This window comes from Manis pentadactyla (genome assembly GCF_030020395.1).
Source record: "Manis pentadactyla isolate mManPen7 chromosome 15 unlocalized genomic scaffold, mManPen7.hap1 SUPER_15_unloc_1, whole genome shotgun sequence".
Classification (NCBI taxonomy): Eukaryota; Metazoa; Chordata; class Mammalia; order Pholidota; family Manidae; genus Manis; species Manis pentadactyla.
The window spans coordinates 1460161-1487459 of NW_026644588.1; the positions used below are offsets into that span (position 1 = coordinate 1460161).

A 27299-nucleotide genomic window follows, 5' to 3' on the forward strand; every position below is an offset into this window, starting at 1 on the left:
CAAAGGCTATAAGCTATTTATTCCGAGCTTGCCACAGCAAGAGTCAGTCACTATCCGTTGCATTTGTCAGACAGGGGAGTGGAAAATTTATAATGAAAACATGGAGCACCTCAGGAATGAGCTGGTGGAGGCCGTTACCAAGGGAGCGCTGGAGGCAGAAAACAAGCGCTGAGGCAAACCTGTAGGATCAGTTAAGGAAGCATATTCGGCTTTCTCCAGCTGGTCTTAAGTTGAAAGCTGTCGGGGCGGGGGGAGCTTCAGGGAAATTAATGCTTATTCACCAGGTCCTACCCATTGTGCGTTGACTGCTGCAGAACTTCTGGGTCAAAGTTGTGTTTTCAGATATGGTCTCGCCACTGACAGTTTGTATATTCAGTCTGTGTGTATGTGTGTGTGACTGACACACAACGCCCTGGGGAATCCCTATGTCATGTCTTTCTCACAAATCTCTGTGCACTATTGGTGTGTTTGTGTGGCCAAAACTGTTCTGATACACAGATAGTCCTGTAGCACAGGTCCTGTGTGTTTTGCATGTGTTGCTTGGGTGTCTCATGTCAGTTTTTTCTGTTCTGGATGGAGCATACACACGTGTCCAGGCTGTGGTGAGGTGTCAGTCACAGGACAGTCTCACAGTTTTTGCTGCAGTGACACTACCACACACCAAAATACCCTCTCCTACTCTGCTGGAGACATGGACAACACACGGCAACTGAAATGCCTCTGATCCCAGGGTGGTTTGCAGTGTGCTAGGAAAATGCTATCTCACTGGGTTGGTGTCCAGGTGTGTCCCTATCACACACTTATCCACCAGGACCAGACCTCAATCATCCATCTCATTAATTAATATCCAGTGTAGAGGAAACATGGTGGGGGGGGAGTGCCAAGCATGTTAAACAGCTTCAGATGCAAAAAACAAATCCAGACCATGGCCAGTTCTGATGGGCAAATGACTAAGCAACTCAATAAATAAATAAATGGTCCAAAAATTTTAAAATGAAGTGACATTTCTATGTCAGTGTGACCTACCAAACACATCTATCAAAAGTTTTATAGATCCATTTTGGATTTGATTGCCTTGGAAGAAACAAACATGTTTTTGGGAATGCTTAGCACTGACAATATATTTTTATGACTCCTCAAATATTTTGGTTGAAAAGTTACTATGTTTTGGAAATGCATTCTGAAGGGATTAAGCATTGAATGACAAATGTTGAGATTATAAATAACATTATCCAGCAATCTGCATGGGGAGTATGTAGCAAGAATGGCCATGATTTGTCCAGTAGTGATAAAAGAGTGGACGGGGTCATGGGGCTTCGTAACATGCTCCTTTTGTGTATGTATTTGAAAATGCACATTATAAAGGGTAGAATATGTCCTATCCATTTTATGTTAGGATTAAAAAAGGCAGAGGAAACTGTTGGTTTCAGTGGTTCAAGCAGTATCAAAACACAAATTATATATTTTAAATATGCAGAATTTATTATGACTATTACACATCAATAAAACTACTTTTCAAAGTAGATGTAAAAAGTGCTCAAAGGTTGTCGCTTCCAAATTACTTTACAGTGTTGTACTCTTCTTTCTATTGCTGAGGTTATCTGTTGCTATGGTAGCAGAAGGGTGGGAACAGAAGTGTCCCACTGCACACCGCTTCCCAAATCCATGTTCAGAGCAACTTGAAATTGGCTAGGATGGGAGTATATACACTGCAGAAATTGACAAACCCTACAACACAGATTATTTTATTGGATGGCTGGATTTAAGAAAGTGATGGTAAGTTAATTGTAGATTATGCTTAAAAGCATGTAGCCTCTGTGAATGTTATACTGTGCATAGCACCAGAAAATGAGAAAATATTCTTATAGTATTCAAAAACAATACTTCCATTTAGCAAAGATGACACATCACTGCTGAAGAATAAGTGAAGTTTCAACATATGGCTTTGTTACATATGTCTTTATTAGTGAAAGGGACAATATCACCCAACGTCTATTTTAAAAGAAACAAATGGTACTAATGATCATTTTATTAAACAAGCTAAAAAAGTAACAGATGAAAACATCAAAAAAGCTAAACTTCATGAAACATCACAGAAGTGCAATTCAAACCACACGGAGATGTTATTACACCCCTATTAAAACAGCTAAAATTAAAAAGAATAACAAAACCACCAACCACATATTGGCAGATTGTGGGTGAACAGGAGTTCTCATAAACTGGTGGTGGGAACACAGATGAGTACAAGCAGGTTAGAGCACAGTTGGGCAGTTCCTTCAATACTCATACATCCACAAACTCTATAAAGTATTGGCAGAAGAGAAATTCATATAAAGAATTGTATGTCTACATTCACTGCGGCATTATTTCTAACAAAACCAAACAAAACAACCCAAATTATCCTTAACAGATGAGCAGGTAAACCAATAGCGGCACATGCACAGAGAAGAACATTACTCGACAGTAAAATAATGAACTGTTATTATAAGCAACATCAATGATCTCTAATTAGTGAAAAAAATATCAGAAAAAAGTAAAAACACTGTGACTCAATTCATGTAAAATTCTAGACAATGCAAATTTATTGTTAAAGAAAGTAAACCACTGGACTCCGTAGGATTGAAGTGGACAGAGAGAACATAAAAGGCCATGAGGTATAAATAATGGATATATTCATTATCAAGATTATGATGGTTTTATAAGGTTTATATGTGTGGCAACATTTTTCAAATTGTCCACCTTAAATAGGTATGTCAATAATGTTTCTGGAAAATAGTTCAAATTTAAAAATCTGAATCTCCCACTCTTTTTGGAAACTAGGTTTAACAACCCAATACTAACTCCACTCTATTTTTCCTTATTCCCCGGTAAGGGCAGCCCTGAATCAGTGCAGGGGATGGCAAGCCATGGAGGCTGTTCCAATTTGGCACATCAAAAACAGTGGCTGGATCACAAAAGCACACCCCTGGACAACAAGACCTCCATTCCTGTACATATTCCTCTGCCTTCACAGCAATGGATTTGAAATGAACAGCCCAGAAAGAATGGGAATTCACATTACTCTGACAATGACTTCGACTGCAGTCCTGCACTCAAGAGTTCACAGCTCTGAGGGTCCTGTGATTCCTCACAGCCAAAGCCATGGGGACATCTACAGATGTACTCTTAGAAGAGGCACATCCCATCTAATTTACTGCAGCCTCCTCTACTGTTTACTAATCACACACAGGATTCCAGTACCAATTATCGTTGAAACCTGGCTCTCATACTATGAGGGGCATTATCACTCTACAGAATTATGACCATCAGGACACATGGCTTCTTTGTAGGACCTGGTGAAAACCTTCCCCTCCAGTACTGGGCTTTATGTGACACTCTCTGGGAACAAGATAACAAATTCATGACATTCTCACAGGTGCTAGAGGGTGCCAAAACAAGTGACACCTCCTAAGGGTGACCTTTGGTCTCACAATATATGGAGGCATCCAGGCCACAAATTAGAACCATCCTAGGTCTTTCGCAGCAATGCAAATTAGGCCAAAACTGGATTGAGAGCTGTCATGCAGATCCTGCTGATGTGCAAAGATGGGCCCCCCCAAAAAGCTGTCCATCCCTTCATATAAACAGAGCCCAGTTATGTTTTTCACCCACCTAAAACAGTAAATACCACCCTCAAGATTAAAGGTAGATTAAATAAGACATTTATTACTGCATGAGCCCAGAGCAATGTGAGGCACACAGTTACCAGTTGGTGACTTGGAGGTTAGAAAAAACAAATACAAGTGCTATGTGAAATCAACAATTTCCAATTTCCTTGCAGAACGCCCTCTGGGCAAGCCTTTAGCAGAGCCCACTTGTGGCTCAAATTGGATCATATTCGTTCTGAATAAGAAAAGGGAAATTTCTCTTAGGTCACAGACTACTCAAGATTTCCACCAGGGACTGGTTGAGAACACAGATGTCTGCCTTGCCTTAGCACATCAGGGGGACTGATGCACACTATGCAAAGTGGTCGAGGTGAGATAGCTTCTACCAGCAAGACTGGCACTGACAGGAGCCTGGCAAGAGCCCTGTGGGGTTCATAATGTGCAATACAGCTCCTGGAAGCCTCACATATGCGAGGAACACATGGGTAACTTCATCGCTCCAGATGTTTTTTGAAGTATGAGGCTCCACTTCAGGTAGATGGCTCCCTCATAGAAGCTGTGTAGAGCTGTCATAAGTGAACAAGAAGACAGGACATTTCCTTAAATCTAAGACTCGTCTCAAGTTTGGACTTTCTGGTCTGAAGCATGAGACACTGGAGTGAAAGATTTCCTGTATTTCATGCATTCATGGGGCCTCTCCATGGTGTGAAATTTTTGGAATTTAATGGAAGATAAGACTGAAAAGTTGGCTAAAAGATTTGCCACATTTGAAGCATTCATAAGGCCTTTCTCCAGTGTGAACTATCTGATGTTGAATGAGGACAGACTTTTGCCTAAAACATTTTCCACATTGGCCACACTCATAGGGCTTTTCTCCCATGTGAATACCGCAGTGCTGAATAAGGCTGGTGCTCCTACTAGGATTTCCCACATTCACCACACTTATAAGGCCTTTCTCTGGTGTGAATCCTTTGGTGTTTAGTGAAGCTGGGTCTCCTGCTAAAGCATTTCCCACACTGGCCACATTCAAAAGGTCTTATTCTACTGTGAATTCACTGATGCCAACAAGGCGATAGCTTTATTAAAAGACTTCCCACATTCAGCACATTCATAAGGCCTTTCTCCAGTGTGACTGCTGTTATGTCGAATGAGCTTAGACTTGGATCCACAGGCTTTCCCACATTCTCCACACTCATAAAGCCTTTCACTAGTGTGAATTCTCTGGGTCTAATGAGGGTGGCTCTTTGGCTAAAGGATTTTCCACACTGCATACACACATAAGGCCTTGCTGTGGTATGAACTCTCCAGTGCTGAATGAAGGTGAAGCTTTGTCTAAAGAATTTTCCACATTCAGTACACTCATAAGGCTTTTCTCCAGTGTGAGTTCTCTGGTGTCGCACAAGATTGGGTTTGCACCCAAAGGCTTTCCCACATTCTTCACACTCAGAAGGCCTTTCTCCACTGTGAATTCTGCAGTGTTCAATAAGGTTGGAGCATCGGTTAAAGGAATTCCCACATTCACCACACTTATAAGGCCTTTCTCCAGCGTGAACTCTCTGGTGTATAATGAGAGTGGCTCTTTGCCTGAAAGACTTCCACATTCACTGCACTCATAACGTCTCTCTCCAGTGCGGACTCTTTTAAGTTGAACAAGTGAGTATTTGCAGTGGAAGGCTTTCCCATATTTGCTAGATTCATAAGCCCTTTTTCTAGTGGAGACTCTCAGATGATAAACAAAACTGTGTTTGTGACTAGAAGCTTTCCCATATTCACATGACTTGCAATGACTTTTTCCACCATGAAAGACCCCCGCACACTTGGTGCTTTTGTTTAGCTTTTCGTAATTGGGAATGACCTGGTGCTGGAGAAGACTCAGTGTGGTTAGCAACTCCTTTTCAACCTTCCTACAGGTGAGGGGATTTCCTGACATACGGAATATGCAGCTCTTTACAAAGGAGGGCCTCTCCACATTTATTTCTCTGGGCTGTAATGCTTCTGAAGCTGGTGTAGATTTTATGTGCCCCAACCACGTATGCTTTTGGCCCAGGTACATTAGAGAGGAGCAAAATGTTTTTCAGTATTGGGACACACTTCTTACAGGGGTGAGTGTTCCAGATCTATAGACCTACCATTGGGTTCCAGACCTGTGACAAAGCTTGTATAGACACACTCTGTTCGAAAGGTGTCTCTTCATTCTCTATTCCATGCCAACAAACTGAAAGAATAGAGATACTGATGAATCATGCTGACTATGGAAGAAGAGTATTAGTCATTTTTTTCTAAAATTTTGTGTAATACAATGTTTTGGCATCTTAACCTTGACGGCTGAGGAGACAGTGACTTGAGCTACACTATAAACCAAATGGAACTAACAGACATATTGTTAGTTCCATGGAACAGCAGCACAATACACTACTCAAGAGTTCAGGGAGAATTCTCCAGGATAGGTCATATAGTATGCTACAAAACAAGTCTTAACAAATTTAAGAAAACTATAATCATATCAGATATCTTTTTGGACCAAAGTTTGATGAAAGTAGAAATTAATAACATGAGAAAAATTGGGAAATTCACAAATATATGCACTTTAAACAACACATTCTTCAAAAACCAATGAGTCAAAATGAAACCAAAAGGGAAATTAAAAAATGTCCTGAGACAAGTGAAAATGAAAATACAATATACCAAAACTTATGGAATCCAGCAAGTATGGTTTTAACAGGGAAAGTTATAGCAGATACTTATCTACATTAAGAAAAAGTGAAAGCTCTTAAAGGAACACAACTACCTTCCCAACTCAAGGAACTAAAAAAGAACAAACTAAATCCAATGTCAGTATAAAACCAAAGCAAAACTGAAGGAACAAAGCAGCAGCAGACTCACAGACTCTGAGAAGGGACTGGTGGTTACCAAAGGGAAAGGGATGGGGTGGGTGCGTAGGTGGGGAGGGAGGGAGAAGGGGATTAAGGGGCACTATAACTCACAATCACAATATAGGTAGGTCACTGGGAAGGCAGTAGAGCATGGAGAAGAACGTAATGACTCTAAAGCACCTCACTACGCTGATAGTCAGTAACTGCGTTTTGGAGGTGAGGACTTGATAATATGGGTGAATGTTGAAACAGCAATGTTGTTCATGTAAATCCTTCATAAGATTGTATATCAGTCGTACTTTAATTAAAAAAAAGAAAAACCCTCAAAAACTAAGTCCAATGTTAGCAGAAGGATGGAAATAACAGAGATTAAAGTGGAAATAAAATAGACTAGAAAAACAATAGAGAAGATTAAAATTAAGAGATTTTTTGCAAAAAGATTAAATTGACAAACCTTCACGTAGACTAATTTTAAAAAGACTCAAATAAATAAAACTATAAGTGAAAGAGCAGACATATCATTTATACCACAGCAATACAAGGATCATAAGAGACTACTATGGGCAATTATACATCAATAAATTGCACAACCCTGAAGAAATGGATAGATTCCTAGAAACATACAACCTACCAAAACTTAATCATGAAGAAGTAGAAAATCTGAACACATCAATAACAAGTAATGACACTGCATCAGTAATAAAAAAAAAGAAACCAAGAAAAGAAAATCCCAGGATACGATGGCTTCCCTGATGCATTCCATGAAACATATAATGTCAATCCTCCTCACATTCCTTCAAAAAACTGGAGTGGTGAACACATCCAATTCATTTTACAAGGTCAGCATTACCCACACACCAAGGTCAGATAAGGAAAATACAACAAAGAAAATTACAGGCCCAAATCCCTGATGAACATAGAATGCAAAATCCTCAATGAGACTCGTAAACCAAATTCAGAAGCACACTAAAAGGACCACACACCATGTCCAACTGAGATTTATCCATGGGATGAAAAGGTAGTTCAACAAATGCAAGTCAATAAATGTGGTGCACAATAACAGAATTCAGGGTAAAATCATATGATTACGAAGTATATACAGAAAAATCATGTGACAAAATTCAATATCTTTTTTTGATTAAAAATTGACCACAAATTAGGTATATAAGGAATATACTTGAACATGATAAAGCCCATGTATGACAAGCCCACAACCAACATCATACTCAATGGTGAAAAGCTGAAAGTTTCTCACTAAGATCAGGAACAAGTCAGGATAACTACTCTTGCCACTTCTGGTCAACACAGTGCTGGAAGTCCTCGCCAGAGGAATCAGGCAAGAAAAATAAATGAAAGGTACCTGAATCAGAAAGGAAAAAGTAAAATTGTCTCTGTTTGTGGATGACATAATGTCATATACAGAAAACCCTAAAGACTACACTAAAAACCTGTTAAAATAATTGAATTCGGTAAAGTTGCAGGATACAAAATCAACATACAAAAGTCAGTTGCTCTTCTATGCACTAACAATGGACTATGCAAAAAAGAAATTAAGAACCAATCCCTCTTAAAACAGCATCAAAAACAATAAACTGTTAAGGAATAAATTTAACGAAGGAGGTAAAAGATCTCTACACTGAAAACCATAAAATGTTATGAAAGAAATTTAAAAAGACATTAATAAATGAAAATATATTCTCTGTTCATGGATTTGAAGAATTACTATTAAAATGTCAACGCAAACCAAAGCAATCTATAGATCCAGTGCAATCATGTTCAAAGTTCCAAAGGCATTTTTCACAGAAGCAGAAAAAATGATCCTAAAATTTATATGGAACCATGAAAGACACTGAATAACCAAGGCATTCTTGAACAAGAACAAAGCTTCAGGCAGCACATCTCCTGGTTTCAAATTATATTACAAAGCTACAGTAATCAAAACAGCATGGCACTGGCATAAAAGCACATAGACCAACAGAGCAGAACAGAGAGCCCAGAAATAAACCCACAAATACATGGTCAACTGATCTTTGACAAGGGGTGTTTGCAAAGGCTAGGTAAATGGGGAAGTGATGGCTGAAGAGTACAGTTTCAGTTAGCAAGATGAATAAGTTCCTGAGATGTATTAGAGAGCAGTGTCTACAGCTGACAATACTATAAAGTATAGTAGTCCCCCTTATCTGCAGGGGATATGTTCCAAGGCTCCTAGTGGATACAATGCCTGAAACCACAGATAGAACAAACCCTACATACACTACATTTTATCCCTGTAAGTACATATTAATGATAAAGTTTAATTTCTAAATTAAGCTAAGCTAGGGATTGATAATTAGTATTAAGATACAATATAATGTATTATAACAATGTTATGTGATATTAGCATTATAACAATATACTGTAAAAAAGTTCTGTGGATGTGCTTTCTCACTCTCCCAATATCTTACTGTACTATACTCACCCTTCTTCTTGTGATGAGATAATAAAATGCCTACATGATGAGATGAAGTGAGGGGAATGACATAAGCATTATGGGGCAATGTTAGGCTACTGCTGACCTACTAATAGTAGGTCAGAACAGGATCGTCTACTTCCAAACTGCAGTTGATCACGGGTAACTGAAACCACAGAAAGCAAACTATGAACGGTGGGGGAAACTATTGTACACTTGAAATTTGCTAAGAGGGAATGTCAAGTGTCCTTACCACATGCAAACACACACACACACACACACACACACACATAGTAATGGTGATAATAATAATAAAGGAGTGAGAAGAAACTATGGGAGGTGAGAGATGTGTCTATGGCCTTGATGGTTGGTGATGATTTTATGGGTGTATACTTACCCCAGGCCCATCAAGTTGTATCCATGAAATATGCACAGCCTTTTACATGTCAATCATTTATCACTAAAGAGGTATAAACAGAAATAAATGAATAAATACCTTTTAACATTTACTAAACAGCACCAATAGCCAAACTTCATAAACTTAATCATTACCAAGGCTCAAATTATACCTGCAGATCCCACTGCCTGCACACTCTCCACCCCTACACTCTCAGGAAAGTGACTAAATATAGATCAGAGAAGAATGGGTGTGCCTCGTTTGAACTGTAACCTTTCCTCAATTTCAAAATGTCACGGCACCCTTTTCCCAAAAAATACCCATACTGGTAATAGATGGTCTGATAGGATGTAAAGTAAATTTAAATTAACATTAAGTCTTTGACACAAATTGACTTAATAAAATGGAACATCACAGACCCTCAAATTAAAATTGTTTACATGACCTGATGTAAGTTAAAACAGGGCCTTCAAGGATTAAAACTTATTCTATAACATCCAATAAATACAGGGTAATGATCCTCACCGCTTCTTTGTTCTACAGCACAATTGGGCCTGTTTTCACACCTGGAAAAATTAAGTGGTGCCTTCTGGCCAGTTACTACAACCTTAATGCTGTGGTGCCATCCATTAGGACCCCATATCCATTATCCGTATTATTACAATTACCGACTCAATTCGGTTGGAACACAAGGTGCCACAGACCTGGACACAGTCATTCTGCCCGGGGGAAGGCAAACCAGGTGGGATGCGTCAGGCTAACAGCAACACTTCTGGGGCCCAGGACCTTCCCAGCATGTTTGGAGTGAGAGGACTCAGGGCTTTTTAAGGTGGTGAACACAGCTCAGCGCTGCCCCCACAGCACATACACAAGGAGGTGAGGAAGACAGCAGAGCCCAGGGTCTCGCTATGGAAAGGGCAGAGTTGCCTTGGGAATTAAATAGAAAGAGACCAGGTGCTGGAGTGAGGTGAGGGCCTTACCCAGTGAGGCCATAAGTGCCAAGGTCTCCAGCGTCACATCACTGTACCTCTGGGCCTCAGCAAGGAGCAACCACTCCTCCCAGGATAAGGAAACGGCCACGTCCTCAAAAGTCACACAGCCCTGCCAAGATGGGGAAAGATCATTCCATGATCAACCTCTCTCCTAGGACCCCAAATTCATCTACCCAGACGTTCATCCACTGCTCACCTTCCTTTCAATGTCTGCCCCTTAGAGGAAATACCATCCGCAAGGCTACAGACACCTGCTCCTGCCTCGGGGTATCATGGCCACCGAGTGTCCCACAACAATGGGCATGCGGACAAGGACACACCATCTCCACCCTGAACCTGGCTTTAGGGCACACACTCCCTTGTCAGGAAATTCCCCGTAAGCTCCCCAGATAATGCGCTCCCAGACACAACCTACACGGGCTTGCCCTTTAACCCGAGGTCCTCCCGGTCACGGCTAAGGGCCTGAAGTGCACACTCTCCCCTCCTCAGAATGCACTACATCTCCTTGCTATTGTCTCACTCCACAACCACTGCCCTCCTGCCCAAACCAGAGGCACAGCCCTGGTCTCCCCATATGTTGCCCAGCATATGGCAACCAGATGATGCCTGGTGGATTCAAACAGGATCCAGTCCTGCCTAGATGTCCAAAGCCTCAAGCTGCCAAAGACACCAAACCTGCTTGGCAGGCCTCGCTGCCCAGTTCTGCCCCAGCCAGTAGGAACCACCTGAAGACCTGACACCCCCTTGGCTCTCTTTCACCTGTGCTGCACCTGCTGTCCCCCACCAGTGTCTTCCTGTCTCCATCTGATCACCATTCAAAGACCGGCCCCAGAGCTCCTCCACCTCAGGCCCAGGGACTCGCCCAGATGCTGACTTGTGCCTGTGCTAATGTACCAGCCTGACTGGAACAACCAACACACCTCAGAAATCACGACAAAATCCTGGTGACTCTAAGATGTGAATAAGCACCAGTCTGGGCTTCAGTGTCATCTTGTCTCAATTACCCCTGGGCTTCCACATTCACCTCATGCTTTCCAGGGAACCCTTGGACACCTGCCAGACCATCTGCTTTCCCACAGCCTCCCCACAGCCACTTCTCTCCCTCGGCTGTGTTGGGGATGCCACCCACCCCTCTCAGGTGCCCAGGCAAGAGACCCAGTCCCAGCCCGCCTCTTTCCCTTGCTGGGCTAATACTTTAAGGTAGAAAGAAAAGCGTTTAAAGCCGGGGGAGCCCCTTCCAGAAGGAGAATTACTTGAGTTCGGGAAATTATCGTGCCCCGCGTCCCTGCGAGCCACACCCACCCCCCGCCTCCCTCTCACTGTCCTTCTGTCGTCCGAGCGGATGACCCGCTCTGCTGCTCCAGGCCGGTGGCTGGCGCGCACCTTGAAGACTTTGCCTTCGTGCTTCCCAGCGTTCAGCCCCTTTCTGCTCATTTGCAGGGATGCTCGCGTCTCTCGCCTTTTTTTACTTCCCAGGCGAGAAAAATGTTTTTCTTAACTTGATTGTGACCATAAGACTGTTCTCCCCAGGAAATTTAATCGTTTCTCTCATCTGTTAATATTTAACAGACTAATAATTTTCAGTCTTGATATAAGTTTATTATTCTATGTAAAATTGAGTAGTTAGGTCCTGGAAATCACAATCCTAATAGGAATGTGTTGAATATGTACGTGTTTATGGAAAGATTACATTGTTTTAGCTACATCAGTGGAAAAGTTCACGACATTTTGAAATAGCTTTGAGTTTCAGAATCTGGGGAAAACTGTCAGTTTGGGTATTTTTGGTGTGACTCTGTGTGTATATATATATATATATATCTGAGTAAAATTTTATGTAATATTGTATTTGTCATTTTTATAATTTTCAAGTGTACAATTCAGTAGCATTAGGTAAATCTGCAATGTGGTACATCTACCCCCACTATCTATTTGCAAAACTAATTAGGAACGCAAACATAAACTGTGTAAACGTTAGTCAGTAACTCCCCATGTGCCCCTCACTCCAGCCCCTAGCAGCTTCTGACCTACTGCCTGTCTTTATGCGTTTGCTGATTCTAGCTATTTCTTACAAGTGGGACCCTACCGCATCTATTCTTCTGTGTCTGGCTTGCACCTCTTAGCACAATGTTTCAAGTTCCATCCATCTGTGATATACGTGAGAGCTTATTGCTTCTTATGGCTGAATAACAGTCCGGTGGTTCGGCATGCCACATACTGCTTTTCTAATTATCTGTTGACAGACACTTGGCTGTTTCCACTTTTTGGGCGTTCTGATTAATGCTGCTTTGAACATGTACAAGCGTGCAATTCAGTCCGATTTCAATTTTGGGGATTTACGCCCAGGAATGGAGTTGCTTCTTCAGATGACATATCCGTGGTATATGTTTTCAGGATCTGCTATACCGTTCCATGCTGCTCCACTGCCTTTCACACTGGGGCGTTTGACATTCACAAAGAAAACACATGAGGGTTCCACCTTCTCCAAATACTCAGCAATACTTGTCATTTTCCCTTTTGAAAACGTCATCCTTGTAGATGTGGGTTGGTATCTCACTGTGGTTTTGAGTTGAATTTCACTGATGACCAGTGATGCTGACATCTCGAGTCACTCCCGGCTGCTGTTTCCCATGACCCCCTTGCTGTCTTCCCTGACCTTGCATCAGCGGACAAACAGGGACGGGCACCTGCTACACCGAAGGGAGCTCTCTGCGTCCACCACCTCTGTGAAGCTCCCTGGGTCTCCGGAAGCTCCCTGGCCCCTCTTCCCCACTGCACATCCCACTCAGGCTTGCAGCCCACATCTTCCCGCCTCGCTCTCTTCCACCCCCCAGATGAGGTCAGGGAACCCGGCTTTCTTCCAGTCAGTGACTGCACATAGCAAAATTGATCTCCAGCAGGAAGCAGACACGTGCTATTTGAAACAGAGGGCCCGGGTAGTATGACCAGAGTCTATCATTTGGGGGTCTCCCTCCCCTCTTATTCACCTGACACGATAATTTCCCGAACTCAAGAAATTCTCCTCCTGGAAGGGTCTCCCCGGCTTTAAACGCTTTTCTTTCTACGTTAAATCAGGTTTGAGGGTTCAGCTGTACTCTGCACTTCCACGTACTCAGAGCCCGGGGCTGAACCTGAGGCTGGAATCCCTGCGTGGGCCCCAAAGGTCGTGGGATATGGGCACGGAAGCAGCCTCCGAAGTCTGCACGGGGACACCAGGGTGTCGGCTGAGAGCAGCTGTGCGAGGGCGGGGCGGGGCGCGCCCAGGGACGAGAGCGCACGTGTGGGGCGCCTGGAACGGGCTCCAGGTCGTGCAGGGGGCACAGCGCGGCGGTACCAGAACCCGAGCGGCCAGGGGGGCGCCCCTCCCCGAAGAGCCGGGTCGGGCCGTGGACGCCCCAGCGAGGCCTCACCGAGGGGTAGCAGGGCGCCCTCGGGTTGCTCTTCCATCGGACCATCAAGCCCGGAATCTGACCAAAGCGCCGGGTCCCACTGCTCCCCTTTTCCCGAGGGACCCTGGATCGTTCCTGTCCTCCACGAGCCAATTGGCTTCGGGGAAGCAGAGCCTCTGAGATCCGGGGCCGCGGGTCAGGGGGACAGGGCGGGCTTGGCGCCGCGGGGAGGGAGGTGGCGCGCTGGGCACGGAGACTTCTTCGTTCCGGGAGCCGCCGCACCTCGACCTCTCCCCCCCGCCCCCAGGGTGGCCCCCCGCCGGAACACAGGGCTCCACGAGGTCCGGCCCGCCGGGTTGCCAGCAGGTCCCCAGCCCGAGCGGTGCAGCGACCCAGGGATCCCCGGGGGCGAGCTCCGCGCCCACCACAGCCCGGCCCACGTCCAATCCACCGCCCGCGGCTACCCCAGGGCTCGGTGCCGCCGAAGGGTCCCCGTGTGCGGGTGAAGCTGCAGGCGTGAGCCCCGGGACTGGAGGGCCCCGGTGCCGGCCCTTTGCCGCACACCTGCCGGGACAGCCTCGGGGTATCACGGGACAGCAGGAAGCAGCCTGGACAATATAGACAGCACGGAGGCGTCCTGGACCCCTTGGGGCAGGGTGGCTACCTGCTGCATTCTCTCCCAAGACCCGGGCTTACCTTCATCCTGGGGCTCTAGGAGGCGTCCTCAGCTTCTTTTCCGTCTTACCTACTATAGTCTACGTTGAATTTAGCAGTTCTTTCCTATTTACTGTTTTCTTTAATACTCTAAGACTTGTAGGTTTGTCTTTCTTATATCCTAACTTGTCTCATGAACTTACCGTAGTGCGTGAAACTCACTGCTCATTGAATATTTATTAAAGAATTGAATAAACAGATCCACATCTATTTTATTTCTTTTTACTGTTACATCTACCTTACAAAGTCCTTTATAACTACACCCACAAACATTAATCAATGCTTTCATAAATTTAAAAAAATCAAATTTATAGAATATAATCCTGCGTGGCCAAATTTTCAGCATAGCCATTGCTTACATAATCCACTTTTCCTAGACTCCAGCATGTCCTGTTCAATTTTCCCTGAGATTTTTAACTTATTTTTTTATGCTTATGTTTTCCTAGAGGTCTCCAGCCACTATCTTTGAATTACTATGTAATCATTATTAACAGCTGTCATTGATTTTCATTTCATACGTTTTTCCTGAGATACAAACTCCCCGATACAGACATGATCTATCCCTGCAATTCAGTTGCCATGATTATCACTTTCCATCAAATGGTTGAGATCTATTTGTTCCAATCCTTTATCTCACGGTTGCAGTGGTCCACTTTGCACAGGCGAACACTATAGACACTGTCCTATTCTAACGTGGCATTTGGTTAATGGCTCTTCTTTTAAAGAGTTGTCAGATTCCTCAAAGGAATGGAATGTATCTAAGGATATGGAGTAAGAAATACTACAGAGATAAACCGTTGTTCCTCACTGAGTTGGACACAATCAGTGGCTATACCGGCAGGAACCAGGAACAGAGCTCCACTTTTGTCTCCCTGCTTTACAGCAGTCTACCATCCCTTTCCTATCGTTTTTGTCCTATCCCAGTGTGGTGTCTTATTCTTTTGTTCTTTACCTAACATACTGAAATTCACAAAGCTGATTCTAACGTGTCGGGCTACACTGGAAGAGAAGAGGAAACTGATTATTAAGTTCCAGCTGAGAGAGGGCACATTTTATCTTTGAATGATTCCGGAATGAAATATGCTTTTGGCTCTATAATCATTGCCAGCAAATGAAATAATACGTTTAGACTCCGGAATCTTGCTAAACTTCAAAGTCTGAAATCACGTCTCTAAAACCTTGGGCCACCAGCTGCAGACACTTATCAGAAATCTGAGAACACCCGCCTTAAGGGGGAACCAAGCCTTTCCCCTGCCCTTGGAGAATAGGAGCACGGCCTCCCAGCACCTCTTCCAGCGCCCTTTCACCCTGCAGAACCGGGTGAGGGGCGCCGTACTTCTAGGCTTGGCGAACGGTGAGAACTACATTGCCCAGAGGTTCCTGCGCTGGGCGCCGTTGTGGTGAGCCAATGAAAGCTCAGGAGATGGGCAATTCCGGGGGCACGCCTAGCGTCCGAAAAGGGCTTCCGGCGTCCTCCCGGGGGCGGTCGTTTCGGCTGCGACTGGGTCTGTGCGCTGGGTCACTGACGCTGTACCTCCGGGTCGGGCTCGAGAAGGTCCGAGAAGAGGCGCAGTGCCTGCGGCAGGGAGGACAGTGTGAGGCCCGGCGACGTCGCCCGCGGGCGCCGCGGCAGGGCCGGGATCGCGCGGGCTGCGCTCGGGTCGCGTCCTATGCTCTGCGCCCGGAACCGCTGCTCCCACAGAGGCTGATGGCGGCGGCTGCACCGAGGGACCCGCCTCAGGTACCTGCCCGTCCCCGGGCCTCCCTCCCCACCCACCCACCATCGGAACACGAGTACCGGGCCCTGCTCACGCCCGGCCGCCCAGGCCCTGGGCCCGGGATGAAAGGCGCGCGTGGGCGGGGCTCCTGTTGTCAGCGCAGGTGTGACGAGGCGTGGGGCCGGTTACGGGCGGGGGATCTCGGGAAACCTGGGATCAGTCATGCGTCTTTAGGGGACAGATAACTGAGAGGGAGTGGCGCCTGGAATGGCAGGCTAGCCTCTTAAGGCGGCAGGGAGCCATTGAGAGTGGTGAACAGAAAAGGCCCCAGCTGACCTAGTCTTCTGAAGGTTTATCAAAAGCCGCACAGAGGAACAGACTGGAAGGGGAAATAGTAAGAGGCACAGGGGTATTTAGTCCTTGTACAGTGCCACACAGCTAATAAAAGTCAGCACTGAGGACGGAGACGCGGAGATAATGCAGACATCCAAGGTGAGCCTGGCTCCGGGCGTGGGCAAGGGAATAGGGAAGCCCGGAGCCCGTGGTGCGTTTCACAGTCGCCCGTCTCTCAGAACTTCCCTCTTCACACAGATTATTACCAGTACAGCGGCACTTACAGACCCTGCAGGGTGTTCCAGAACGTACTGGTCCCGATCCTGCACTTGAACTCTGTAATTGTGGTGTCCTGGGAGTTTTGTCCTTCCAGGCCTTGGGCCTGGGGACCCTGAGCAGATCCTAATCTCAAGGTCCTCAGACAGGGTAGGGGTTTTATAGAGTGGTCCCTGTTGCTGACAGCCAGCGGAATGAGGTGTGGGGGAAGGATGCCCCAGGTACAATGCCTGTGTGCAGGTGCTTGTGGGGGAGATTGAGCCGGTTCGAAGGAACCTTCCCTTCCTTTCTCATATGAGCACAGAACCATGGGGCAGGACTCGTTACTGGGGTGGCTCCCTGAGAGCTTGGTGTGTGTTCTGCTGGTCTCGGGAATGGTTTGGAGCAGAGGAGGGAGGTGATCTGACCCAGCTCTTCCCAGGCTTCCTGTGGCTGCAGCATGGACAGCGGACAGCAGGTATGAGGAGAATGGCAGGAAGACCAGGGAGGAGGCTACTGCGGCAGTCCAGTGGGTGTGGATGCTCTGGGCCAGTTGGGGGGATTGGAAGTCGGAGAAAAGGTTGAATTCTGTATCATTCTTTTTTTTTCTGTCTTAGTAGATCTTTTATTTTCTCATTCAGAAGGTAAGAGAGACGTCAGGGATGACTAAGGTTTTTGGAAAAGTTCAATGACTGGACGGGTGGAAGCTCCATCATCTGGGACGTGGAAGCCTGTAGTATGTTTAATTTTTGCTCAGGATATTAGTGATGATTTCACTGTGTTGAGTGTGTGAGATGTTTTGAAGAACAAATTAGTAGAGTGGGTAGCTGGCCACACAGGTATGAAAAATTGGAGGATAGTATGCGGACCAGGGTGGAGCGGTGTGTCCAAGCTCAGGCCACCTAAGCAAAATTCCTGGGAAGTCCAAGATTGAAGCACTGGGAGATGTGTTTCCCGGTGAGGGGCTCTCTTCCTGTCTTACAGATGTCTGCCTCCTCACCTTAGCCTCACATAGCCTCTCCTTGGTCCAGCACAGTGGAATGAGCAGGAGATGTCTTCCTTTGCTCCTAAGGGTCACACCCTTATGACCTAATCTAAACCTCAGTACCTCCCAGAGGCCCCACCTCCAAATAGCATCGTACTAGGAAGTAGGGCTTCAACGTAGGCGTTTTAGGGGGATGCATACATTCAATCCACAGCACTGTGGGTCACATTTAGTGGAATAATCCTGATGATGTTCATAGCAGACCAGGAAGTCTGAAGGTTGGGTCTCATGCTTGCGCACCTGGTGGAGGTGATAGACATGACAGACAGAGGAGAGAAGGGGCACTGGGAACAGCGTGGAAGAGAGAGTGATCTGGCAGGTGGCTGAGGCTTCTGAGCATTGTGCGCTGCTGACACAGAGGTAGAGGCTTATATAGGAGTAACTGAGGCAAGATGACTGGTCAGTCATCCTCCTTATTCGTGGCTGGGGGAGGGGGTGGGGGCTCACCAGGATTTTGTTGTGTCAGGAATTCGAGTCAGGCAGGAGGGTTAGTTAAGCAGCACAAATGGGCATCTGGAGAACTGAACCTGGGCTGCAAAGCCTCTGGGACTGGCTTTAGGAATGAGAATGAGGAAGAGAGGAAGGCTGTGACTGGTGAGAAGTCAAGTGCAGTACAAGTGGGGAAAGGTCTTGGGTGTATGAGATCCACAAGTGGTTCTGGGAGGCTGAGGTTGAGGCGAGTAAGAGAGCCATGGCAGGAAGCATTTAGAGCATGACACTGCACTGCCACGGCCAGGGGGACCATTGGCGGTGTGGGGTGCTACCAGGTCCTCTTTGACATAGGAGGGACAGGGCAGTGCCTTTGGTGCAGGGCAGGGAAGAGGCAGTAACCATGAGACAGACATTGGTAGAGTGATGTCCGGGCCGGGAGATGTGAACTGGCGGCCTGAGTGCTCTGGCATTGAGGATATAAGGATGAAGTGTGAGCCCGCCCCATTCGCTCTTTCTGAGAGGCATGGCATGGGAGACTGTAGGACTGCCTGGCCAGAGGGAGTATGTCCCTGCAGGCCGGGCCCAGAGCTTCGGTGCTGCCTGCCTGCCTGCCTGCTGTTGTTGTAGTTGGACACGGGGATGAAAGGACATGGAGGACACTGCTTATCAGTGGTGCCAGGCCCTGATGTCTCCTCTGACATGGGGAAATGAGAAGAAGGGTGAGCAGAGGGCAAATGAATGAGTGGGTGAACAGGGGGTCCTAGGAGAAAAGTTGATCATGGAGTGAACTGTCCCCATTATTGCAGGGCTCTGTGACCTTTGAGGACGTGGTCATCTACTTCTCCCAGGAGGAGTTGGGGCTCCTTAATGAGGCACAACGGTTCCTATACCATGATGTGATGCTGGAGATCTTTGCACTTACAGCGTCCCTGGGTAAGGCCTTCATATTCCTGCCAATGTCCTTAACTGGTCCCTCCCCATCTCAGAGGCAGCTCTGTCCTTTCCACAGCCAGACCATGGTCTCGGCTGACTTCCCCCACTCCCTTGGAATATGTGCTACGGGTGCCAGCACGAAGCTGTGTGCACCCCTCAAGCAGCCCTACCACCTGCAAGGTGCACAGCCAAGGATCTGGGAGTCCCAAGTCTGGCAGGCAGCGTAATGGATGTCCTCTAGCTTGCCTTCTCCCTGGCAAGGTGACTGTCCACATCCCTGGAACCTTGTGCCCCATGTTCTGCCTCCTCCGTGTTTTCTATTAAAGTTGACCTTTAATTGACACATATAACATCGTATTAGCTTCAGGTGGTGTACAACATAGCGATTCCATATTTGTATATATTGCAAAATGCTCACCACAGTAAATCGTTAACATTCATCCCTCTACAGAGTTCTAAAAAAATTTTTTATTGGGATGAGAACTTAAAGGATTTCCTCCTGACTGCATGTGTTAGGAATTGAAAGAAATGTCGTGGTCACTGTGGGCTTTTCTTGACAGACTGCACTTTGAGATTTTACTGTAATGGGTCTTTCCTTTCTGTGCTCTGCTGATTCCAGAGTTGCTCTGGGTCTGTGCTGGCCACTCACCTGTGTTGTCTTTCCCTGAGGACTTGCTTCATTCAGGTCCCATGTAGTTACACAGCTGGAGGTGCAGGGCGAGCCCTGGTGACTTCACAGGGTGGACATGCCAGGATGGTGTCAGGAGGCCTGGCCCTGGTGCGTGCCAGCTGAGGGAGGGCATGACATCGTAGCTGTGTTCACATCATGCTAGGACCCTGCCATGTGTCCACCAGTGTTTTGGTGCAAGTGCCACTGGCCACATCACTTTCTTGTGCATAATTGACATCTTTGTAATTTGTCCTTTCACATGTGACTTCCACTCCCTGGCTGTCCCCATGCTTCCGATCTCCGTGTATCGCTTATTCTGTCTACTGTACAGTCTGCGGTTCTCCCACAGTTATCCACACACAGAGTGTTGTATGCACATATTTTCAAGTTGTCCTTGAACACCATGTACTCAGTTCTGAGTGTATTTCCCTGTGTCTGGACACAGCCATCTTTCTGCATTGTATGGCCATGTCCCTGGCTGACAAGGTCCCTGCTGAAGGCTGTTGTTAGGCAGTGAGTCAGTCATCCTGCCTTTGCTCCCTGTGTGACACCCATATTTGTGTGCCCTGTATCCCAGAAGGTCTCCCTCATTCTGTGATCTTTAGAGCCCCTCTACTGCAAAGCGGCCCTCCCTTCAGATTGCTGCCCATGAAAACATTCCCATGGATTCGTTCTTTGATTTAAATGTATGTGTATGGCACACAAATTTTTGTTGACTTCTCCCTCCCACTGGTGTTAACCTTTACCGTATTAGCATTTCTCTGCCTTCAGATTGTTGGTGTGGAGCAAAGGATGAGGTACCTTCTGAGCAGAGTGTTCCTGTAGAAGATGCCAGGACTTCCATGGCAGGTCCATTGACTGAGAAGACTCATCCTTGTGAGAAGTGTGTCCCAGTCTTGAAAGACATTTTACAGCTGACTGAGCTCCAAGCAACATGTCCTGGTCAGAAACCATATTTCGGTGGGACATGTAGAGGCTTATGGTTCAGTGTGAAAATCTTCAAAGTAGACATGTACAGGGCCTCACTTGTGACAAGTTTCAGATTCCATGTGTCGGGGAAGCCCTTCACTTGTGGGGAGGGTGCAAAGGACTTTTTAGCTCTATCAGGCCTTCTGCAGCACCAGGCCACTCCCAATGGTGAGAAGCCACATGGCAGCATCAAGCATAGGGAGTCCTTTAACAGTGGGAAAAGTTGTAACAAGTGGGTTGAATGCAGGGAAGTATTTAGCAACCCTCACACACTTCACGACCAGAGAGCCTGCACTGGAGATGGTCTTGATGAATGTAGCAACTGTGAAAAAGCCGTCCACTGCAAATACAAACTTATTCAGTACCAGGAAGTTCACACTGGAGCAAGGCCATATGAGTGTCCTCAATGTGGGAAATTCTTTAGCTCCAAAAAAACCCTCACTAAACACAGGAGAGTTCACACTGGAGAAAGGCCTTATGAGTGTGGTGAATGTGGGAAATACTTTAGCTGCAAAAGCCACCTCATTCGACACAGGACAGTTCACACTGGAGAAAGGCCTTATGAGTGTGGTGAATGTGGGAAATTCTTTAGCTGCAAAAGCCACCTCATTCGACATAGGAGAGTTCACACTGGAGAAAGGCCTTATCAGTGTGGTGAATGTGGGAAATTCTTCAGTCAGAAAAAGTCTCTCATTCAACACAGGAGAGTTCACACTGGAGAAAGGCCTTACGAGTGTGGTGAATGTGGGAAATTCTTTAGCTACAAAACCTCCCTCATTCAACACAGGGCACTTCATACTGGAGAAAGGCCTTATAAGTGTGTTGAATGTGGGAAATCTTTCAGTGAGAACTCTGTCCTTGCTCAACACCAAAGAATTCACACTGGAGCAAGGCCTTATGAGTGTGGTGAATGTGGGAAATTCTTTACCCACAAAACCGGCCTCACTCTACACAGGAGAATTCACACTGGAGAAAGGCCTTATGAGTGTGGTGAATGTGGGAAATTCTTCAGCCGCAAAAGCCACCTCTTTCGACACAGGACAGTTCACACTGGAGAAAGACCTTATCAGTGTGGTGAATGTGGGAAATTCTTTAGCCGCAACTCCTGCCTCACTGAACACAGGAGAGTTCACACTGGAGAAAGGCCTTATGAGTGTGGTGAATGTGGGAAATTCTTCAGCCGCAAAACCTGCCTCACTCAACACAGGAGAGTTCACACTGGAGAAAGGCCTTATGAGTGTGGTGAATGTGGGAAATTCTTTAGCTACAAAGCCTCCCTCATTCAACACAGGACACTTCATACTGGAGAAAGGCTTTATAAGTGTGTTGAATGTGGGAAATCTTTCACTGAGAACTCTGTCCTTGTTCAACACCAAAGAATTCACACTGGAGCAAGGACTTATGAGTGTGGTGAATGTGGGAAATTCTTTACCCTCAAAACCTGCCTCACTCGACACAGGAGAGTTCACACTGGAGAAAGGCCTTATGAGTGTGGTGAATGTGGGAAACTCTTTAGCCTCAAAACCTGCCTCACTCGACACAGGAGAGTTCACACTGGAGAAAAGCCTTATGAGTGTGGTGAATGTGGGAAATCGTTTAGCTACAAAGCCTCCCTCATGCGACACAGGACAGTTCATACTGGAGAAAGGCCTTATCAATGCAATGAATGTGGTAAGTCCTTTAGCCGGAGTTCTGCCCTCCTTCAACACAGGAGAGCTCACTTGCAGTAAATGTGGGAAATCCTTGAGCTGCAAATCTGACCTGTCAACACCAAAAATTCACACTGGAAAAGGCCTTAGATACTCAAAAAGAATTTGCTCTTTCCGTATTAAGTGTAACTGTTGGGGAAAAACCTCTGTGAGAAGCCACCTGTGTGAGATGCACATATAAAGTATAAAATTCATATGAATACTTATATCTGACTTGATTTTTTACAGTTCATGATTCATGGTCAAAACAGAAACAGTTTCTGTGATATGACTGCCCTTGCATTGTTCCATATGTAATAAGAACTTGTTCGCTATGCTTCAGAAGATTGGAGACTGTTGAGAGTTGGATTTGATGATTGTGCATTGAGTTTCCTATACAGAATTTTATCATTGTTAACAACCATTTGATCAATAAATATGAGAGGTGGCCTCTCAGCACCACTCTTGTGCTGTTATGCCTTCAGTCCTCTTTCTGGTCCTTTCAAGTCTTCAATAACTCATCGCATCTCCTCCCTTATCTGTGGGTCAGAAGCAGGGAGGGACCGACAAGTGGTGGCCAAACAGGGTCTGTTGAAACTCAGAGCGGGGACAGTTGAAAATCAGAGTGGGGAAGCTCCGCTCCAGGCAACCCTTAAAGCGCGCAGCGGGGAAGGCTCCGACGATCGTGGATCCCTTAAGGCTCCTCAGAAAACACGCGTACGGGCAGGATTGAGACGTCAGGGACCCTATAATGGGCCAAAATGAAGCTGAAGCAGCTAAACTGGAGGATTGTTTAAAATTACTCCATTCCCTCCTAAAAGCATCAGGAGTGAAAACTTCTAAAAAGGACTTTGCTCAACTTCATAAATATATTAGAAAATATTGTTACTGGTTTCCACCACAGGGGACCCTTAGACAAGCTGATTGGGATAATGTATTCAGAGACTTTAAAAAGGCTCACAGAAGGGGATGTTATCCCTGTGCCTATCTGATGTTTATGTGATCTGATCACTCGCCTTAGAGCCTTTGCAAACGCCCTCCGTGTGTGAAACCAAGTCAGACACACACGAGTGTGAGAGTACTCTTGGGTGATGTGGTGAAATCAAGGAAGCGATCTTCATCCCCACATCCGTCTGACTCCTCCTCGTCCTCCTCTTCCTCTTCTTCAGAGACTGACGATGAGAGTTCTATTCATTCCTCTTCTGAAAAATCCTTAGCCTCTATTCCTGCTGCGTCTGCCTTAGCGGCAGGAGTACGTAAAGCCCAGTGGGAGGGTAATATAGATGCTTATCTGACACCCTTAGTAGCACCAGTTAATTTAACTCTTTTGGGCCAGGTGAGGATCCTGATTTTCCGCCAGGAGGGGTCAAAGCACTTTATACACCTATTCCTTACAAGATATTGAAAGACTTCAAACAGGCTGTTTCCTCTTATTGTACTAATTCTCCATATGTTGTGGGTCTCTTGGGGTTGGCAGAACAGGAAAGGATGATTCCTCACGATTGGGATTTGTTGGCTCGTACTTGTCTAGACTCTTCTGAATTTTTACAATTTAAAATGTGGTGGTATGAGCACAAGCTTGGAGAAATCAGCATGCGAATCCTCCAGTTCTTATAACTGCTGAACAACCAGCAGGACAAGAAGATTGGCTTCAGTTAGAAAGACAAGCTGGGTACGACGACACGGCAGTAGCACAAGTACATCTGTGTTGCCTAAAAGCCTAGGGAAAAATACAAGCAGCTGGAAAGCCTGCCTTACCATTTAGTAAAATTAAACAGGGCTCCTCAGCCTATATGTGATAAATGACCCTCAGCTTATATCATTCATTATATGGATGATATTCTCATAGCCCTACCTAAACATTTATCTCTCAACACGATTCTCAGTGAAACAAACTGGATTAAAACAATGGCGATTACAAATAATCCCAGAGAGAATACAAATATAATACCCAATGAATTATTTGGGGAATAAAATTCAGGAAAATTCAATAATCCCTTAGAAAATTCAAATGAGAGATCATAAAACTTTAAATGATTTTCAAAAGCTCTTAGGAGATATCAGTTGTATCTGACCATTATTAGGAATTCCTACTTATAAATTACAACATGTTTTCAATTCCTTAAAAGGAATTGAATCTTAGTAGTCCTAGAGACTTAACCTCAAAAGCTGAGGAAGAACTCAAGTGGATAGAACAACACACTCAAAAGGCTCAATTATCAAAAATTGACTTATACAAACCCTTACTCTTATTAATTCACTTTACTCCCCATTCTCCCACAGGATTGCTCTGTCAATGTGACGGTTGGTTAAAATGGATGTTTTTGCAGTATCAAACTAAACCCCCCTTACAACCTTAACATTGACAAAGTAGCCTCCATTATCCTGAAAGGACAGAGACTAAGACAGATGACTGGTCAAGACCCTCATTTCATTATTCTTCCATTACCTAAACAAAATATTATGCAAATATTTCAAGAAAATACTTATTGGCAAATTGCCCTTTCTAATTTTTTAGGAAATATTGACTCATTACCCTAAGAATAAATTATTTTCCTTGTTTCAGCGTCATCAATGGATCCTTCCTCAAAACACTTCTCCTAATCCATTATTAAGTACTGTTACCTGCTTTACAGATGGTACAAAATCTTTTAAAGCAGCCTATACAACTTGTTCTGGTTAGTGAAAAACTTCAAACGTCTTTCACTTGTGCCCAGCAAAATGAGTTCTTTGCTGTATTGGAAGCTCTGCGAGATTTTCCAGGTCCTCTTCACATTGTCACTGGCTCCGCTTCTGCTGCCTTTCCGTTCCTCTATTAGAAGCCGTGACATTGGGCACCGTACAGTCTCCTATTAACACTTTATTTTGTCAATCACAGGCATGTGTCCATCAACGTCTACATCCTTTTTCATCACTCATACATGATCACATTCTAATTTACCATGTCCTTTATCATACTGTAATGATAAAGTAGACAAGCTTGTTTCTTTAGCTAATTACTCAGCAGCTCAACGCTATCACGACCTGACTCACGCTCCCTCCTTTAACTTACAGAAACGTTTTTTGCTCTCTGAATCTGAAGCTCAAAATAACTTGAATTCTTGGCCAAACTGTTCTCAAATTAATTCTCCTCACAAGATGGAACCGTTCCCAGAGGAACACGCCCTAATGCCCTATGGCAAATGGATGTTCCTATTGTTCCTGAATTTTGGAACTCTAAAACATATTCATGTTTCCATTGACACTTATTCTTCTGCTTCATGGGCCACCGCTTTAACAGGCAAACGATCTCATCATGTTTTTACTCATCTTTTACAAGCATTTGCAGCACTAGACATTCCTGACACCATATAAACTGACAACACTCCAGTTTACCTCTCCTCTGTGCTAAAGAAATTTTTTCAGCTATATGTATCTGCGGGTCAGAAGCAGGGACCGACACACCTCCTTGAATCTTGTATCTGGATACCACACACTTGAGTATCTCCATAAATTTCAATGATGTAGGGAGCATGTGTAACCAACCCAGGGTCTTTGCCAGGTTTATACTGCTAGTTTCTGTGACAGAAGCTGTTTTATCTCTATTACCTGGCAGGTCCTCACACTATGTGTTAGTCACCATCCTAGTGTGCTCAGCAAAGCTGACCTTTGTGCCCTCCCATTGGTTGAAGGAAGTCATGGGAATCCTGAGCTCTTGTGGGGTCTTGTCCTTTCTGACAAGTTAGGGCAGGGACCTGACCCTGTGTTACCGCTGAGAACACTGTCTGGGTTCTGCTGGCAGCTTGCAGAAAAGCACTGACTCTTAGAGACACAGTTGTCTCAGGTAGTGCTTGTGATGGGGTTTTCCATCTTCCAATTCACCAAACCAGAAACTGCCTGTTACATATGGCACTGCTTTGTGCAATAATAATGGTCCTTGGGCAGTTTTAATCCTCGAAATTCTCTAAACTGTGTGGGGTAATTTGAAAAAGTAATAACGCTGCCAACCTGAACAATAAACAACTTTCATGGGGATCCAAATGTTGGGTGCGTCAGAAGGGACAGTATGATGGCCAAATATGGAGGGCTCCAGTTTTTACCTAGTTTGTGTCGCTACCAAGGCCTCCTAGGGAAGACTGCACTGTGATCTCAATTTTTTGCCTGTTTCCAGACGCCTGTGACCTCAGAGGTCACCCTGAAGAAGGGGGGCAGTTGTGACAAACTCCTGTGCTTCTGGAGATTGAAAAGGCAATATTTTCTATTCTTGCTGAAGTTGCTACTATCTACTTTTTGTGTACACTCAATACGAAAATGCCAAAACGCAAGTGTAAATTTGGTGATGAACTTCCAGAAGAGTAAAGAATTAAAAGTGGTAAGAATCCTTTTCAAGGTCTTTGTGTGACATGCAACTATTCATTTAATGTTGAAAATGACAGGACAGATGTAGATCAACATTAACAATTAAGCATGAGAGAAGTATAATTTCCTGAACTAGCATCAAAGCAAGTTAAAACTAATTTTTAAAGAGAAATTTAGATTAAGGAGGTAAAATACTACTAGGAGAGGTTATAGGAAACTTCCACACTGTCTATGATCAATCAGCTCATACTTCTGTTGAGCCTCTGTCTCTCTGATCAACGTTCAATGGACACATGAACAAAATAGACTCGAAGTGGCAACTGTAGAAGCCATGTTACAATCAATCATGGAAGTCCCACTGAGATATGGTCTGCATTGCCTGTCACCACAGACCCCAGCCTCCGCCAGGTGTGGTACCCACAGAAGTCCCTTGTACCTTGCTGTTAAGGGCAAGTCAAGT

At 45.2% G+C, this 27299-nt stretch overlaps 2 protein-coding genes and 1 pseudogene across 4 annotated transcripts in view; 1 reads left to right on the forward strand and 2 right to left on the reverse strand.

Moving 5' to 3' along the window:
• Positions 1-27299, reverse strand: part of LOC130678909 (zinc finger protein 550-like) — a 54636-nt gene that overhangs the window by 4544 nt on the left and 22793 nt on the right. The window lies entirely within an intron of this gene.
• On the reverse strand, positions 4460-14446 carry LOC130682293 (zinc finger protein 416-like; annotated as a pseudogene).
• On the forward strand, positions 15867-22728 carry LOC118932710 (zinc finger protein 883-like). 3 transcript variants are annotated; one of them, XM_057496489.1, is made up of 4 exons: positions 16084-16199; positions 17090-18960; positions 19048-19174; positions 20616-22728. In XM_057496489.1, exons 2-4 carry the CDS (start codon positions 18949-18951, stop codon positions 22541-22543), a joined length of 2067 nt encoding a protein of 688 aa, XP_057352472.1. In that variant the 5' UTR covers positions 16084-16199; positions 17090-18948; the 3' UTR covers positions 22544-22728. The 3 variants fall into 3 exon arrangements, with proteins under 3 accessions (XP_057352470.1, XP_057352472.1, XP_057352471.1); XM_057496488.1 differs by having other exon boundaries at positions 17090-17242; XM_057496487.1 differs by lacking the exon at positions 17090-18960 and having other exon boundaries at positions 15867-16199.